Source organism: Mercenaria mercenaria, chromosome 11, assembly GCF_021730395.1.
Source record: "Mercenaria mercenaria strain notata chromosome 11, MADL_Memer_1, whole genome shotgun sequence".
NCBI classification, from domain to species: domain Eukaryota; kingdom Metazoa; phylum Mollusca; class Bivalvia; order Venerida; family Veneridae; genus Mercenaria; species Mercenaria mercenaria.
In genome coordinates, this window is record NC_069371.1 from 49189257 (window position 1) to 49208559 (window position 19303).

The following is a 19303-nucleotide window of genomic DNA, read 5'->3' on the forward strand; positions in this document are numbered from 1 at the left end:
GCGAATATGCTGATATGAGCAACGTTCTAAAAATTTTCAGATATCACAGGCCATATTTTTCTGATAACATAGTTATATATCAAATTAATAAGTTAAACTTAACTGGCATAAAATATTTCAATCTTTTATCACGTTTTTGTGAACTTGAATCCGTTAAATTGTTTCTTGCTGATCGCGATCGCGTAGTATTCATACCCGAAAGTTATCTATTTACTTTGTATTTTAGTATTAATTATTTAACGAAAGATATGAATCTCTAAATGTACAAACATTTTGTTATTACAACAGTCAATATTCACAAGTGTTGCGTTCTGTAAACTGCATTGTTTACATGTTAAGTATAATAACTGTCAACGACGTTATCATGTATTTTATTGTATTGCATTGTATTGTATTGTATTGTATTGCATTTGCATTTGCATTTGCATTTGCATTTGTACTGTACTGTACTGTACCGTACCCTACCCTACCCTACCTACCTAACCGTACCATACCGTACTGTACCTTACCTTACCGCACATAACAGCACCGTACCGCACTGCACTGCACTGCATTGTATTTTTAGTATTGTATAGATAGTAGTTCATTTGGAAGTTACGCATGACTGTTTTATACACGAGCTCTGTTTGCGAAAATCAGCGGCAATTAACGAAAATCAAAGTATCAATATTAATGTTATATATCAAACAATCGTGATCTTTCACCCGATACAATTTGAAAAGATAGAATCGCATCCCGTTTACAAGTTATGAAAGTGTAAACAAAAGCTGTTGGATAACCATGTAATTATTGCTAACATTATGATTTAATGTATCATAAACGAAAGAATCATTTATTAAAAGGGAAATATATCAGATATATATCCAATACTTGAATGATTAATAGCTTAATCCTAAACATAATTCAAAATGTTTGCTGAAGGAAATTAGTTTTGAATTATAAGCTGTAAATTCTATGTTATCAAAATATGTGACGGATTAAGTGGCATAAGAAAAGAAAAGAATGCAAAGTTGTATTATTCTTGACTTTCCAAACCTTGTGCAAACAAACGGCAGTCGTTGCAAAAATGTAGGAAAATCTTTGAATAAATGAATATGATAATTATTCATTTCTCTTATCATATGATATACATAGAACAAAAAAGTATAGATTTATCAAATTGAAACATCTTCTGAAAAAAATGTCTGATCTAGGAAAATGTTAAACAGGGAAATTTTCTTAATAACTGCGAAGGGTGTCCCAGAAGTTCATCGAATTGTTGAAAAACTTTCATAATACTTAATATTTTAAACAAAGAAATCAGCAGGATAATATTAAATATTTAGAAACATAAATATGTAAGAATCAAAAGGTTACAAGAAACATGAATCCTTAAACGGATGTACAAAACCTATCACGCAACACCCGGAGCACATACTATGTCAATGTTTTAACAAAACTTTACATTACAAATTCACTGTTCACATTGCAACACAATCCTCGCCGGTGTTTACACATTTCCGGCCTCTCCTGAAGCATTTCAGGAATGTTTCTATGTATCACACCACTCTTTGTCAAGAGTAAAAACAATTATTTGTGTGTTTTTCATAAGGTCAGAGGCTGACTGTCTTTGACGATATGGTTTTTGACCTGATAAATTTTCGAATTAAACTGTGCTAGCCACTCGGTTCTGGGGTTGTCTTCAACAGATAACCTACCACTACGGAATCGCTAGTGCTACTAGTAAACGAAATTCTTCCCGAATGGTGGAAGCGTTGTCGATCTTTTCATCAGCTTCACGGTTTCTGCTGGCGACATCTGAATGCCTATGTACATTTTCACGACACTCCGTAACTCGACGTCACATATGGACGTCATGCCGATGTTGTATTCCAACAGCGATTTTACTAAAGTTACAGCGAAATTTGAATTGAAATAACTATGGCGTTGAAATTTTCAGGAAATTACGTCAATGCATGCTGTAAACGTCAAGTAATTTCGCGGGAAATTTATCAGCCTTATAGTGATATTAACTGACGAAGTTTTAACAAAAAAATGCCCATATTAAGTTGCTTCAGTTGCTACGGATACTGATATATCGAGAGTAAGAGAAAACAGTTGCATTTTTATAATCGCAAACAATACTTAGTTTAAATATACTACCATCAAATTTCAAGCAGATTGGTGCTTACATTTGAGAACAAGGACATTATTCCCGATGTACTGGGACACCCTTCGTACAAACACAATTACCCTTGTTCTTGAGAAATCTTCCCTACTTCTTGGAATTAAAGGGGCCCGTCTCATCAAGATACGTACGGGATTTATTTGTAGTATCAAGTTAATATTCAATATAGTCCATTTAGTTTATTTAATGAAAATTTAAAAGAAAATCGAGTAGATGTAATTGAATACACTTAAAAAGGTGTATCTGCAATCTGTGTTTAAACAAAATAATTTTTAAATCTGACTATATAAATGAATTGGAAACATCTTCTCCGCTTAAAGGAAGACCAAGATTGGTCTGTTAGTAGATATTAATGAACCACCAACGAGTTTATCTACGTTTCGATTTGTAATTTGTACAGGCCATGTTTATTTAATACTCAAGCATAACTTCCATATGTATTTCTAATAAAAATTATAGTTTAAATAAGTTTTATTGCTTTTATTTCATATCTAAAATTATATTACATGTACTGCATAAAGCATCTACCAGCTTTTTAGATGAGAAATTCAAATAGTCTAACAATACACGTATTCTAAAGTGTTTCTGGGCTTTTTATCTAAACGTCCTCTTTCTTATGAGAGAAATATTTCTGCGTTACCGGAATTCTAGCTGAAAATCCTACTTAAGCCTGTTATCATTATGAAAACGGATAGTAATTAAAATATTTTTTCTATTTAAGTATCAATCACAAATCTGTTTGAATTTCAATTCTAAATTTCATTATATTCTTGTATTAATTGAGCTTAGACTGGTTATAAAAAATAAAAGTATAAACTTTTTTAAGATCAGGATTTTCAGAAAGGTCTTGTTCTATCTAATATATTCTATTGATTTAATGTCATGTATGCATAATAAATACAACGAAAGAGCGATACTACACTTAGCAAGATCTTTATCTTAGGTTTGTAATTAAGAAATGTTATACAATACAGCGGAATAATTTCACGAGAAGGTAGCCTATATGAATTATTCTACGAGGCATATAACTAATTAGGAGTGTTTAAATATGTTGAAATATGGTTCTGCTTAATATATTTTTGATCCTAGCGCGCCTGACAATTTAGGTGTAACCACGTTCTGTTATATATCCTTTCTTGTGAAATGACTGAGTTGTAGCGACACAGTACGTAATTTTCGCCTCCGATAGCAAAAACATTGACCGATATGTAATTATTATTTATGAAGTAATGATGAAACATTTTAACCTGAGCTGCTTAAATTTTATTTACGATATATTTGAATACATTATGTAAACTGTTGCTTAAAATCGGGAGGATTGTTGGGTTTTACAATGTAACGTGCATTTGTGCCCTAATAAATTTTACTTAAACGAGACTACAACATAAAACCTGTAACTTATATTAAATGGATGGCTTCAAGTAGAAATTATCACGGGGTTATATAGACTTGAATCTTTCGATTAAAATGCAGCGGTTTTAGATACGTTTTACATATTCATTCTGTGAGACGCAGGTTCAACATTAGTTTCTTTGGATTCCAGGTTTTGATATTTTTTTATAGTTAGCTGATAAAATGTTATTTGGCAAATGTCTTCATAAAAGCACGTATGTTGAAAAAGCACCTGCATATTTGTCAACCATTTTGAATTGTAAAATGGTAACTCAGTATAACAAAAAAAAAACAATAATTATAAATAAATAAAAAAAAAATATGACAGAGACCTTTGACAGAAATGTGCATTCGGTCGGGTTCTGTTGCCTTTTTTGGTTCCTTGAATTTTCGGATTTCGTCTTTGGCTGACACTGCCCTAATCATGTTGTGTCTGTTGAATAAATAATTGCTTGAGTAAAAGAGCCATTTACACGTATTTGCAAAAACTGATAACTAGAAATAAAAACAAACAAATAAGCTAACTGACTTGTTTGAAAGTTTAGAAACTGATACATATATGATTTTAAACCAGTTTTACAAATATTGTCCAATCTTGTTTTGACAAAAAATCGGGCAGGGCCAATGATTATTTACAAAACACTTGAAAGCCTTCTCTTGAATTTCAATGTAATTTTTAGGAATTGTCTCTTTTGCTCTTAAACTCTGAAGAGAGATAGGGCTATCTTGTTTTGACAAAACATAGGACAAGGTCAAGTGATGCCTATCTGATGAAAACCTTGAAAGTCTTTTGAATTTCAATGTAGTGCGGCCGGACTGAAGTACCTATATAAGCTGGTGAGTGAAAGGGCCATCGTGGTCCTCTTACTTTTATGTAAGACTGTTCTCAAAAAGAGAACCTAATCATCATTTCATGTATATTAACACACTAAGTTTATATACAAAGTAAATGTGGCTAGGTAGCAGGGTACACTTCGAATTTTGGCCCCCGTCAATATTTTATATAATTAGAACTTTGTGGTTTTGGATGTCTGTAAATTAAGGTGAGAGATAATGATTGTTAATTCTATAGGTCAGAGACCACCAATTCAAAAAAGTACAGGGAACTTATTGGGAATGAGGTTAGTGTATACCTGGGAATAAGGTAACGTCTGTGCGTTCTGATTGGTCAGTCATGTAAACAAACCCAGGAAGTGATTATTTTTTCAAAATTGATATTTTTTCACTGCATTTACAGTATTTTATTATACATTTTGACAAAATTTGCTACATTTTATGTGTAATGAAAAAAAGTTGTATCAAATGAATTTCTCCCCCCACGTCAATAATGTAAACAGGGGGTCATCTCATTCACACGAAAATTACTTAAATAAAGTATCACTATTCATATGTTTTTCGTCCGATATTTTGGTAGAACTAAGATAGTTCTTGAAAAAATTGTAATTAGATATACATGTTTGGATGTATGGAAGGCTGTACACGCCATAATGTTACAATGTAAGTCTATGGGAAAACAATTGGTGGTCTCTAACCTTTAGAAAATTTATACAGCCGGCACATGTAAAATTCTGTTGTAAAACTAACTTCTGGTAGCTTTGTATGAATCAATGAGGCACCTTTTCGCGGAAAATGCAAATCACGGAAGGGTTCTGTGCTTGTTAATTTATACTCAGGAACATTTTCGCTATTTTGTGAAAAAACGAGCTGGATGGGCCCCCATTCCGTTTATATCCTGAAGTTCAGTAAGGACTACTAAATTGAGAAATGCAATAAAATTGGCCATTGCTCTTGCAGCGGGATCATTGCAGGCTGTTCAAAAAGTGCAAAATTGATGATTTTGGCATGCTATTTTTCATGGATGGTGTAAAACTTTCGTTCTGATAACTTTCTTTATTCTTGTATGAAAATCCTGATCTTGCCATTAATTAAAAGCACAAAACATGCACGCACTTTATAAAATGGCCACACTGATTCTGCTCATAAGGGAAGTGCAATATTGCGATTCGCGACATGTAAGACTGTCCGTGCCCCAAATTTTCGAATCTAAGTGTACCCTGCTACCCTAGAAGTGTTCTGATCCGCAATGCATTCTATGATAGGCATGTGTTGGTACTAGATCTTGAAAAATGGGAAAGAATACAATTCAATATATGTTAAACGTAACATGCTGAATTATCTTCCTTGGGGTCAAATTTGTTGAATAAAATTTAAAATATGCCTCACATACGCTTTTTCAAAAACTACCGAAAACGTGTGCGCTCGAAATATCTGCAATAAAACTGCCGCCAGAAGCTTCAACGCAGTATCGATCACAAATCGCTTTCTCTTGAACTTTCTCACTATTGTATTTGGTTTTTTTCATGCACTAGTATCAACGCGTATTTGTGAAATTTTCAGTTTAAAATTAACTATCCCCGGTTAACTCAATAGGTGGAGCTAAGACAAAACAGAGGGCCTGTCATATATGCCTTGTAGTTTACACCGTCTCAAAATATGTTGACATGATTAACAAGATTAATCAGACAATATCTCACTTAAATGTAGCTCGTTGGTAACTATCGAAAGTTTGTATGTCGTACGCACATGTAATGGTTTAAAACTTCGTTCATCACCAGATTTCAAACTAAACCGGGCAGGAGATAATTTATTTTTGTGACCGGTGTCAGGTTTTGGAGAGGTAGTACGAACTGTTTGCGAGGTGTAAATATTAGCGTATTCGGGGCCATAAGTCATATGATATCAAAACAAACAATAAATGATATTGTCTTTTATGGCACTTAAACTTCACAAGAAGTGGTCTAAGGAATGTTAAAAATTCAGCAACTGAATTTTCTTGTTTGCTTGCACTTACTAAGGAAATCTACTGTGGACATGAGAGTTGATCTGTCATTGAAATATTGATGAATATGACAAGCAGATTTTAAGCCAATTGTTTCACTCCCCTGAAAAAAATAACACGAGATAAAAATTATTATGCTCAACATTTATTTAGGTTTGCTCAACATCTATGTAGATTTACTTAACATTTAAATGATTTATATGTATAATTATAGCACAAATAAATAAACAGATCCAAACAGTTCCAGAGCACAATCGGGGAATGTTTCATATTTTTCCCGAACATATTTCACAGTCCAATAAAGTCTCATTAATATTCATGAATATGTGCCGAAACCATGCTTTTCAAATAAAACAGGTTCTTCTGCAGCATTTAACATGATCAATCATCTTCATCATTCATAAACATTATCCTTCATTCACATTCATCACCATTTGTCATTATCATTTATTTCTATTACTATGTAAAATATCAATTAAATTAAATGCTAATATTTTAGTTTTTTATATGATTGTGTACATCACGAAAAAAAAATCTTTGACTTTATCTTTTCTAAACCAAAACATTACTTATTTAGTTTTACGGGATGACATAACCGTATTTCAATACATTATTTTCGGCATTGTTACGCAAGAAATGACTGCGTTGTTACGCAAGAGATGACATTGTCATGTGTTACTACAATATTTCCTACTTTGTTACGCAAGGGATGACATTGCCTTATGTTAATACACTATATCCGGCTTTGTTACGCAAGTGATGATGGCATTGCCGTGTGTTAATACACTATTTTCGGCGTTGTTTTACGCGAAGGATGACATTGTCGTATGCTAATGCACTTTTTTCGTTTTTTTTTTAACGCAAGTGATGGCATTTCCTTGTGTTAATACACTATATCCGACTTTGTTACGCAAGAGATGGCATTGCCGTGTGTTAACACAATATTTCCGGCGTTATTATGCAAGGGTTGACCTTGCCGTGTGTTAGTACGCTATATCCGGCGTTGTTATGCAAGGTATGGCATTGCCGTGTGTTAATACGCTATTTCCGGTGGTGTTACGCAAGGGTTGACATTTCCATCAGTTAGTACACTATTTCCGGCGTTGTTAAGCATGGGATGACATTACTGTATGTTAATGCACTATTGTCGGCGTTGTTACGCAAGAATTTGACATTTGAAAAAATAATACTATGCATATTTTGTAATATATTCACAATTACATATAGAGTCATGAATGGTTTGAAACTTAACGTCATTGTTATCATTGCATTTATTTATTTCGTATTTTGTATGGTGAACCTGAGTAGAAATGAATAAAGAGTATTACGTCTATATATATATTATGTGTATAGGTTTCTGTTAAAGGGGTTCGGTCCAGATCGAACAAAAAATCCAGAAATGGTCAAGATAATGAAATACATTTAGTAAGAATACTGTCTGGTCACCTTATGACTAGCCCTAACCTCTCTGACTATCCCAGGTACAGGTTCCTCGTTTCAAACTGTAGCAAAGAACTATGAAGTATAGATGTATATTTTTTGGTCATCGGGGCTAAAAACAAGTCATAATACTTCCAGTCCTGACTAGATATCTTGACTGTACTGCCCAAACATATATTCTTTCTTAATCCCTTAGGGTACCCCATTTAGATATCGGTATATGTCAGTGTAAAAGGGTTTCAATACAGATCGGACATCTATAGGCGTAAAACACTACCAGGTCCGAATTCCATACGGGTATTGATCATTGCTATCGTTAATTACCGCATAGGTACGCAAGGGTCCGGGAAAACTTGTACAGATGAGTTGCGAATAGTTTTCACTGAAACATGCCTTCTGTGAAACATTCTATAATAAAATCTGAAAAGGAGGGACTTTTTCTGAGCAGAAAATTAAGCAAACACAGCTTTTATCTTACAAATCTCTCAGATGGACGCACAGATTCCGTTCATTTAATGCCTGCCTGGAATATCACGCCGTATACACGTGGCATGATAACCCACCCAGTTATATTATACTGACACTTTCCAAGTAAAAGTAAATGTAACTTGAATTGAATACGTACTCTTTTATTACCTTATTTTAAATCAAACGACGTGAAATGAAGCGATAAAATCTGATGATTAACTTTTTCACCGTGAGCAATATTTATATTCCTACTTTGACTCGATAATTTATCTATTACTTCCTTCGTACGCTTGTACAGTATATACTACATGTGGTTAAAATACTTACGTTTGTTTGTACTGTCCGGATATTACCTTAAATTTCAGTGTCATAGGAGCATTGTGGAATTATATCAATTGACTGTTTATAAATTGTTAACTCCTTGGACACAATGCTACATTTATGATATGTTTGGATGTCCTAAAGATTTAATTGAATAGATCTGAAATTCATATATTTGTGCCGTGAGGGAATTTTACTATGAAATAGAAAACTAATAAAACAGCCTCTCGGAGGCTTCTGTATCAATTCTGTAGACGGATTCCATATGCCGCTAAATTATTTTATTTGAACGTTACACTGTCTCATAACGTAACGCTGTATATGTGAAGCCTATATTAGGTCAACATAATCAATATATATGAATGAAGAATGCAACCACAAAATACAAACTATCCTTTCTCAGCTGCAGAATTAGTTAGGAACACGGTAATGAAAAGAATTATTCTTTTAGGTAAAAAAGAATCTAAAATCAAACAACGTTGATATTCCAATAGTTTCGTGGATGTTTAACTTCTGCAATATGTTTACAACTTGGTTCATCCCATCATGAGCGTAAATTTGAAAGTTAGTCTTATTTCAGGTCAATAAAACGAACATTTTGACCTGTCTATGGCAAGCCAATTGTCCAATAATTACGTGAACCATAGTTCACGGTCAAAAACTAGGATTAACGATCGATAAACTAGGTTTTTCGAACGTAAAACTAGGTTTTTCAAATACTAACCTATATTTTCGAATGAAAACATCAGATACCGGGCGTAAACCATAGTTTACGCTGGTGAACCCAGGTTTACGGTCGATAAACTAGGTTTCTCGATTGAACTATGAATTTCGGTCGTTATCCTATGTTTACGACCGTAAATTTGGGTTTACGAACGTGAACCTACGTTTACGAGCGTGAACTATGGTTTACGACGTTATCCTATGTTTTCGCTCGAAAAAATAGGTTAGTATTTGAAAAACCTGGTTTATCTGACGTAAACCTAAGTTCACGCTCGTAAACCCAAGTTCACGTTCGTAAACATAGGTTCACGCTCGAAAATGTAGGTTCAGGTCCGTAAACTATGCTATGGTTTACGGTCGTAAACATAGGCTCACGTCCGTAAACATAGGTTCGTGTCCGTAAACCCATGTTCACGCCCGAAATTCAATGTTGATTCTATAATCTTAATATATCGACCGTAAACCAGGGTTTACGTTTGATAAACTAGGTTTCTCGACTGAACTATGAGTTTCGGTCGTTATCCTATGTTTACGATCGTTATCCTATGTTTACGCTTGTAAACCCCGGTTCACGCTTGTAAACCATAGTTAGTTTACGAACGTGAACCTATGTTTACGACCGTGAACTGGGGTTTACAATCGTGAACCTATATTTACGAGCGTGAACTATGGTTCACGGCGTTATCCTATGTTTTCGCTCGAAAATATAGGTTAGTATTCGAAAAACCTAGTTTTACGTTCGAAAAACCTAGTTTATCGATCGTTAATCCTAGTTTTTCGACCGTGAACTAGGGTTCACGTAATTATTGGACAACTGGCTTGCCATATTGTTACAAATCGGTAAACACAGTTTTACGAAGGTAAAACTGTAGTTCACGGCCGTAAATATAGGTTCACGACCGTAAACATAGGTTTACGGCCGAAATTTATAGTTGATTTCATAATCCTAGTATATCAATCGTAAACCATGGTTTACGTTCGATATACTAGGTTTCTCGATTGAACTATGAATTTCGGTCGTTATCCTATGATTACGACCGTAAACTTGTGTTTACGAACGTGAACCTACGTTTAGGAGCGTGAACTATGGTTTACGATGTTATCCTATGTTTTCGCTCGAAAAAATAGGTTAGTATTTGAAAAACCTGGTTTTACGTTTCAAAAACCTGGTTTATCGAACGTAAACCTAAGTTCACGCTCGTAAACCCAAGTTCACGTTCGTAAACATAGGTTCACGCTCGAAAATATAGGTTCAGGTCCGTAAACTATGGTTCACGGTCGTAAACATAGGTTCACGTCCGTAAACATAGGTTCATGTCCGTAAACCCATGTTCACGCCCGAAATTCATTGTTGATTCTTAATCCTAGTAATATGTCGACCGCCAACCATGGTTTACATTTGATAAATTACGTTTCTCGATTGAACTATGAGTTTCGGTCGTTATCCTATGTTTACGATCGTTATCCTATGTTTACGCTTGTAAACCCCGGTTCACGCTCGTAAACCATAGTTTACGAACGTGAACCTATGTTTACGACCGTGAACTGGGGTTTACAATCGTGAACCTATATTTACGAGCGTGAACTTTGGTTCACGGCGTTATCCTATGTTTTCGCTCGAAAATATAGGTTAGTATTCGAAAAACCTAGTTTAACGTTCGAAAAACCTAGTTTATCGATCGTTAATCCTAGTTTTTCGACCGTGAACTATGAATCACGTAATTATTGGACAATTGGCTTGCCATACCTGTCTCAGTGCTATGATTATTTACATTAAGAACTGCTGTATCCAGTATGTATTCAAACTTATGCTTTATACACACTGCAGTTCCAAACATTTTTCTTTGCCACGCTTGTAAAGTTTTAATAAATTATTTCATAAGCTTCCAGTGAGACAACTGCACTTCCCGTCTATGTCTTCAGTCATTTTGAAACGTTTCAGCAAAATTCCTTGACAGTTTGATGCTCCGGACAAAGTTTCACGAGAAAAAATAAAGCGGAGAGGATTCAAAAAAGAGAGCGTGATATAGATTTGATGCTTGGATAATATGCATTTCCACGATGTCTTTTATCTTTGCAGGAAGTTTCAATAAATTCCTTTTAGCACTTTATGAGTTTGCCTCGGAAAAGAAAACTTTATAAAGAGAGGAAGTTGAAGAAGTTAAAAAGTTGTTGACCTTGTTTAGTGCACGTTCTTTCTCCAAAGGACTAAGGTATAACACTTTTCCTTTCATAGTAAGTGCAGCATACAAGAACCATAACTCTACTTTTTTACTTTTTGAATTATTTCTCTTTAACTAATTTACTTGAAGCTTTTAAAACGAATTCATTTAATTTTCATGGTATTTAAAATAAGTGTTATTCTTGGTCACCTTTTACACATAACATTTGCTTCAGCGGGCGACATCAAACAACAAAGAAAAATATCAAACAGGGAATGCCACGCACCAAAAGCGCAGCCTCCTCAAAACGAACCCCCCAGCACGCAAACGCGTGCACCACACACACACTCAAAGCTTACACATCAGGACAAAACGAACAACACACAAACACACACTCAAAGCCAACACATAAGGACAAGACGAACAATAAGCATACACACACGCGCGCACACAAAGTCAACACACAAGGACAAAACGAACAAACAAAGGAACACAGTGGGGCACCGCCTTGGAACGGATAGCTCAGTGGTTTGCACACTGGCCTTCCAATCCTGAGGTCGGGGGTTCGATCCCCGGCAGCTACTCGGGAATTTTCAGAAACGCTTTTCAGTGTTTCCCACCTAACTAGAGGTGTACTGGTCAGGAACCCAGGCAATCCTTGCGTGTATCAGTGCTATACACTGGGCACGTTAAAGAACCAGGCTGTCTATTCGCAACGAGCTAGGCTAAGTTAGCCGGACAAGCCTGTATCTGATTTCTGATCTCTCTGTCGTGGGGGCTTTGTCTCACTCTGTCCCTCTGGTCAGATCGCTCTGTGTCTGTACTAGTAGAGGATGAATTATGCGCCCTGTGTGGCTGCATTTGAACTATGTAAAGCGCCTTTGAACGTGAAATTGATCATGAAAAGGGCGCTATATAAATCTGGTATAATAATAATAATAATAATAATAACGGTCAGTGGCAAAAACACCACTGGGGAGCTTAAACCGGTTTATGGTGCGCACCCAACCTCACTCTTACCCCCACCATGTTCCAAAGACATGGGACAGTGTAAATAAAAGTAATCCCATCCAGGTGAATCTCTAACACACGTAATGGAAACAAAAAGGCATGGCATGTAAAACACAAAAATGCTCGTGTATAAATATATAAAAAGAAAACCTTAAGAACCAAAAACGTATGTACTCAATGCCTTTTCAGAAGACAGAGCAACAAGAGAAACACCCTTAAGGGCCCGACGAAACAGGCCAGAAGACAAATATAAAAACAGTTCAGTCCTGGTAGGATTTAAAAACTTCTCATCATAGAGTCCTCCCCCTTTTCCGTCAGACGCAATCAAAGAGGGAAGTCTAACATGACTCTTGTATCTTTTGCATTCTATTCTTCTTAATGACAATGAGAGAAATTTAAGTTCAAGTAAGACTTTATTGTGTTATACAAATGCCGTTTATCAAACTGATATCAGATAATCACTGAAACAAAGACAAACTATTTCTTTAAATGATTATATTGTACGTTAAACATTGCTGTGGACAGCTTTCTTTCATAGAATACAATTCCGTTTTAAATGCCGTTAAAAAGTTTCTCGCATAGACTAAAATGAATTTAATATGAAACTAGAATAATGTGGCGGTACTTTCTTTTCAGAATAATATGTAAGGGTAATTGTTTAAGTTTATGACAGGTTGTTTTACAACACAAAACACGTTTTGGTTACTGAATACTGAACTGTCTTATGACGCTTTACACGAGCAATACCCTGGAACAACAAACAGATCAAATTCCAGTTTTTTCTTTGCAACGTTGTAGGTCAACAAGGAGTGGGTAACTGGCTCAGTTGCGCATTTACCATCACACTTTCCGCCTTCACTGTAATAAAAAACAACAATGCCATTTAAACATATTTCAGATACAATAAAGCAGTGTGCGCATGGACTGTTTACTGCTTGTCACAATTTATAGATTCCTAAAGTAATGGTAATATGAGAAATATATCTGTCTTCAATGTACTTTTGTATGTAAAATCTCTGAAATATTGTTAATAGTTATAAAGCGTATGAAAATTGCTACAATTTTAAAAATCTTTTAAAACAAGATACATATGGTTGTTTCTTTGAATAAAAGAAAGAGTTATATATAATTTTTAATAATGATATACAATACACCATATACATGTAGTTACATGTACTTACATACAAAATCCATGTGGAATGAACTGGTATTTTGGAGGCGTGTGAATAATATACTTTGTCTCTCCATACACATTTTCCATCGTCCAATATATGAAATACTTAATCTCCCTGAAATATTCATCCAACTTTATAATGCAAATATAAGGCAAGTACTGAAAGAACGAAACATGCACAATGAACACCATTGTTGTATTTTTTTTTTTTTTGTTCCAGCAACAAATTTGGAATTTTTATATAATTGTTACATATAGTGGTCAGTTTTTAAAACCGCATTTCATCTTAATTCGACCACTCCATTTACACAAAACAACCTTAGCATAATTTAAACTTTTTAAAATTATTAAGAATAAGAATAATTTAAATTTAGACTATACTTAACAAGAAGAGACAAGAAGTGTTATTTCAAAAAGAGATTAAACAGCTATCTGAAAAGATGTGTATATTTGAAATAGAAAACAAAATACAATAAAATATACTTTTGTTCAAATATAACATGATAGTTTTAAGTTTATAGCCAACTTTCTTTAAGATACCATGTCTACAATTCTTGAAAAAATAGCGAACGAATATATATTTGTTGAAAAATTCGCGAGGTTTTATTGGATTTCTCTCTTACTTACAATATACTATGATACTAATCACTTTCAGAGAACTCAGCTTTTTGTTTTTGAGATGAATTATTTTTCGCCTAAAATGTGTGGTTAATCCCTTTAAAATAGAAGTTGTATCATTGATAACATATCAGTACTGCCTTCCACGTGTAATGCAAAACAATAAATTGATCCCGTGACCAAATTCTAGTTATATATATAGTGGTACAAAGTTAACGTATTGAAAAAAGATTTTTACAAGACATTCTAGTAAAAAACAAAACAAATCACGAAGCCGGTAATAACCGTTGCAACGCTTTTGTAATAATGCAAAGTTTTTACATTTTTCATTTTTGTACTAATATCCTACTTTCATGTGCAGCTAGATTTTCATTTTTCAGAGTCATAAATATATTCTGTACTAAACTAAGTGGGAATGAACATATTGAAAAAAAATCATCCAATCTTTGGGCGAATAGCTCTTAAGCAAAACAAATAATTCAAATACAAGTAAGAAACATTGAAATTATAAACAAATTATCTTACGTAGGGCAACACACGTCACCGTCCCCTTGCCAATGTGGATTTGGATCAACTCCTTGTTTTTTAAGATATTTCAGTCTTTCCCTCTTAAACTTCCCCTCTTTCTCTGCTATCTGTTCCTTGGTATAGAACAAGCCAGGATATCGCTCCAAAATCTTTCCGTAACTAAACAAATACACGAATCGAGTACAGGTTTGTACTGGTGAAGAATCCAGCAACACTGGCTAGGCTAATTGCCTGACGTTACATATAACTGAAAAATTGTTGAAAAACGGCCTTAAACCCAAAACAAACAAAAACAAGCAAGTAATGTCCGTAACTGTTACAAAATGTATCTCGAATATGTATCATAGCTTTTCATATTTTATAAACATAGTAGAAAGTATTATCGAAAAAATGTGAGCATGAGATCACGACCTGTGTTCAATTTTGTACCGCCATGATCTCAACAATTAAATCAAAGCCCTGAAATGACTGATAGTCAGTGCTTACTGAGTGATATTTCAACCGATACACCTGAATAATCAACATTTCATCGTGCATAGACCGGTCATGATATGAACAATGTTGGAAGAGTTTCACTATATAATGCTACATGCAAAACATCTAAGCTCTGTGCATTGTGGTTCAAAACAAGAAGATTTTATATGTTTTACCTAAACTCTATGTAAGACTAAGTTTACCTCAGGTTGGGCCCAATTTCAACACTACCCCTAATCCTAAATCCTAACCCTAAACCCTACCCCAAATCTTTCGATTGTAAATATAAAGTTTCCAATTATTCTAGAATCTGTCGCTGCTTGTATTTGTTGTATAAAAAGTAGTCCTCAGTTGCTAACACACTCGCGTAATTCCAAGATTATGAAAAAAAATACCGGTCTATTTATACTCGTCCAGAATATTTGTGTGATGCGGTCACAAAGAAATAGAAGAACACGAGGTTGATACTAGATAACTGATTTAGTGCTATAGCCAGTTGCTAAATCACTGGCTGAAAAGAAGATTAAGTGTAAGCAAGGATTAATGGACATGTATCTCTGACCGTGTTGATAATTTAGATATAGCTGTTAGTCACTGACCGAAAGTCACTTTGTATTCCAAGGTATAAAGTCAATATTGTTTTGGAAAATGGTTTAGCAAAGACTTAACGTAAATCAAGATCTCGATGATAACATGAAATGTATTATTGTAAGAATCACTGTAACAGAAAAACATGAACAACGCCGTTTAAGGTGGTCAGTAACATTGTAGCAACATGTTATTACATTTTCAGTTTCCATATATGACAAAGATTTATTAAAGAAACAAAAATACCCACAACAAACAGATAGATTCCTAGTAGAAATGTACGTTTTACTGATTTTTGTAAGGTTCTGTAATTTTCTCCCTTTACATGAAAGCTTTCTTTTTTTCCTTTTTAAAAAAATCTGGGCTTTTCAGTTCATTTTTTAAAAATGTAATTTCTAGTTTTACATTTTCATTTGAAACATATCGGGATATTTCAACAATCCGACCCAAATGGAATTTAATGCTGTGTTCTCCACCTGAATTCATTTTACTCAATCAATCTTGGTTGCGCAACCAAAGGGAAGTAATAACAATTTGTCAAACTTGCATTTCAAATGAATTGCAGAAAATTGTTTTTCTAATGAAATGCAGCAAAATGTATAAAATGTATTTACAGTGTAAATCTTTAACACATATGATACAGGAAGTCTTGCATCAATGTCATTTTTTATGTAAAATATGTTAATAAAATTTAGACTTATGCTAACATAATTCTATCTTGTCGGGCAACCATGATAGGAAATACAAATTTTAAAAGTACTTCCGATGAAAACCTCAAATGTATTAAGCACTGTAAGAACATAAGTAATTACAAAAGAGCAGATGTTGAAGTTTCAAACAAATTCGCTTCTCGGCTATATCTGATCGATCACCTTAAAAGATAGACGAGCCGCGCCATGAGAAAACCAACATAATGGCTTTGCGACCAGCATAGGTCCAGACCAGCCTGCGCATCCGCGTAATCTGGTCAGGATCCATGCTGTTCGCTTTCAAAGCCTATTGGAATTAGAGAAACTGTTAGCGAACAGCATGGATCCTAGCCAGACTGCACGGATGCGTAGGCTGGTCTGGATCCATGCTGGTCACAAAGTCACTACGTTGGTTTTCTCATGGCACGGCTCAGATAGGCACCCTTTTCCGCTATAATTTTCACCAATCTGTTTCTTATTCAGAATGAAATAAAACTAAATGACTGTTCAAATAGGGGTCTCTAAAACTGCCCTCGCAGGTCTTTCCATATTATTTACCCCTAATGTGATGTTTCTAGATATTTCAGTATGTAGTGGAGACTGAGTACTATCTTCGTTTTGTTCTTCTTGGCTATTTGCTGGAAAGTTTTGCTGTTCACGTGTTGCATTGTTCATTGATGACTGTATACGTTCATTCAAGGTTTCGTGATATTGCCTCCCTACTGGATTATTGCCAAAAAGTTTTGTATATGACGGAGGCTGAGTAGTATTTTCATTTTCTTCTTCTTGGCCGTTTGTTAAATTCCTTCCACTTAGGGTATTATGATATTGTCTATTTTCCACTGGGTTATCGCCAAATAGCGCAGTATATGATGGAAGCAGATCTTCTTGGTTTGTCTGTGTCATAATTTCGCTGTCTGTTTCAGTTACAGCAGTAGATGAGACAGTGTACAGACCTTGGTCTTGTGCTGAAGTATCCTGTGAGAGAGGGTATGAAGTTTGGTCACGTGATAGAAAATCGTCATGACGCACTACAGTGTTTTGAATTCCTTCCTGGTGAGAATCTAGATTCTGAAATAAAAGATAGCTGTACAAGTTTATATAAAATTTATCTATATTCAGTAAGAAATATACGTTCAAAAGTTTAAAAATCATCGATACTTCTGTGTGAACACTTTTACAAAATTGCAGATGAAAATACGCCTAGGAAACGCTGGCTGATCGTTCAGAGTTGAGATTAGAGAGCGTAAAAATGACAGATTTATGTCTTAAGATTTGGGTTTAAATAAAAGAAAATCTCAAAAACAACAAAATAAGAAAAATGCTAATCCATATTGCGACGTAACTAAGTTTAGACTTAATACTTATCAACTCAAACAAAAACGCTACCTTATCAATTGGTTCACGAAATACCATGTTAAACAAATGTTCTTAGTACATAAATGTTTACAAACTTGCTGTTAACAGTTGTTAGCTTATAGGACCTCAACTACATGCTGATAAATGTAGATACCTCGATCGCATAATCATAAGTATGTAATTTTGAAGTAAGATTTCTTTTGAAAATTAAAATAATTTGAATTAAAATATCAAGAATATTGTATCCAATTTCCCCAAGTAGTTTTAAGCTCAACGATTTTCTTTGCAAGTAAAAAGGTAAACGTATATTCATTGATGATGAGATATATGAAGCGGAAACGTCGGGCAACCAGGTTTGTTTTTGTTTGTTTGGTTTGGGTTTAACGCCATTTTTCAACAGTATTCTAGTTATGTAACCTATCCAGTGTTCATGGAATCTGTTCCAGTACACTGTTCTTCGTAAGTAACTGCCAGCCTTCCCACATGAATCAGTTGTGGATGACGAATGATTTCAGACACACCGTCTTTTATCGAATCGACACGGAGAACGTACGACCCGCGCTCCGTGGATCCGCGCTGTCCCTATTGAGCTAAACGGGGGAGTACTTCTAGCTTGTAGTCTGATATAATTATGTTAAATTGGATCATATTTAATTTCCTTTTGATGAGCTTGTTTTATTATTCTCTAAACAGTAACATAACTCACCAGAACTTTTTTACATTCATGTCTCCTTCTGTAAATACAATACACCATTAGGATGATTAAAAACGTTCCACTGGCAAGGGAACCAATTACTATTCCAACAATTGCGCCCGTGCCAAGATTACAACCGGAACCATCACCGCACGAGTCATAGCCATTACACGCGAGGTCTTCATCTATACATCGAGAGTTGACACATTCATGGGCATAACGTGGACATGTGTCTAACGAAATGAAATGAAAGTACGAGTATGCATAATGTTAAAATTTGGAGACATAAAATCGTATCTATTACACGAACTTATGTGAAATTCCTACAGGATTTTTGCAGTGAAAAATATCAGATATCTTTGTTTCATAGCATTCAACACAAAATGGTTACAAATTGGTTAAACAATTGAAAAGATATGTGTTTGTCTTTACATGAATGATTAAAATATCAAATCACTCTTGAACACCAGACTTTACATATGCATTGCCACACCTCTCGTGAAAATATTTCATATGATGTACGCTATGTTTTCTTACACTGAACCGAACAAATACCATCTATATGTATTTAATATTCTTCGATCTTGCAAGACTTTATTAAAAGCTTTGTTATTAAAAGTTCCCCTATTGTTCCCTATTATCAAGCATTGTATATT

At 34.5% G+C, this 19303-nt stretch overlaps 1 protein-coding gene across 1 annotated transcript; it reads right to left on the reverse strand.

The window, feature by feature from the left end:
* Positions 1 to 17038: 17038 nt before the first annotated feature.
* On the reverse strand, positions 17039 to 18868 carry LOC123530961 (uncharacterized). The gene is made up of 2 exons (XM_045311736.2): positions 18660 to 18868; positions 17039 to 17665 (listed from the first exon to the last, which is right to left on the reverse strand). Exons 1-2 carry the CDS (start codon positions 18705 to 18707, stop codon positions 17102 to 17104), a joined length of 612 nt encoding a protein of 203 aa, XP_045167671.2. The 5' UTR covers positions 18708 to 18868; the 3' UTR covers positions 17039 to 17101.
* Between the last annotated feature and the right edge of the window lie 435 nt (positions 18869 to 19303).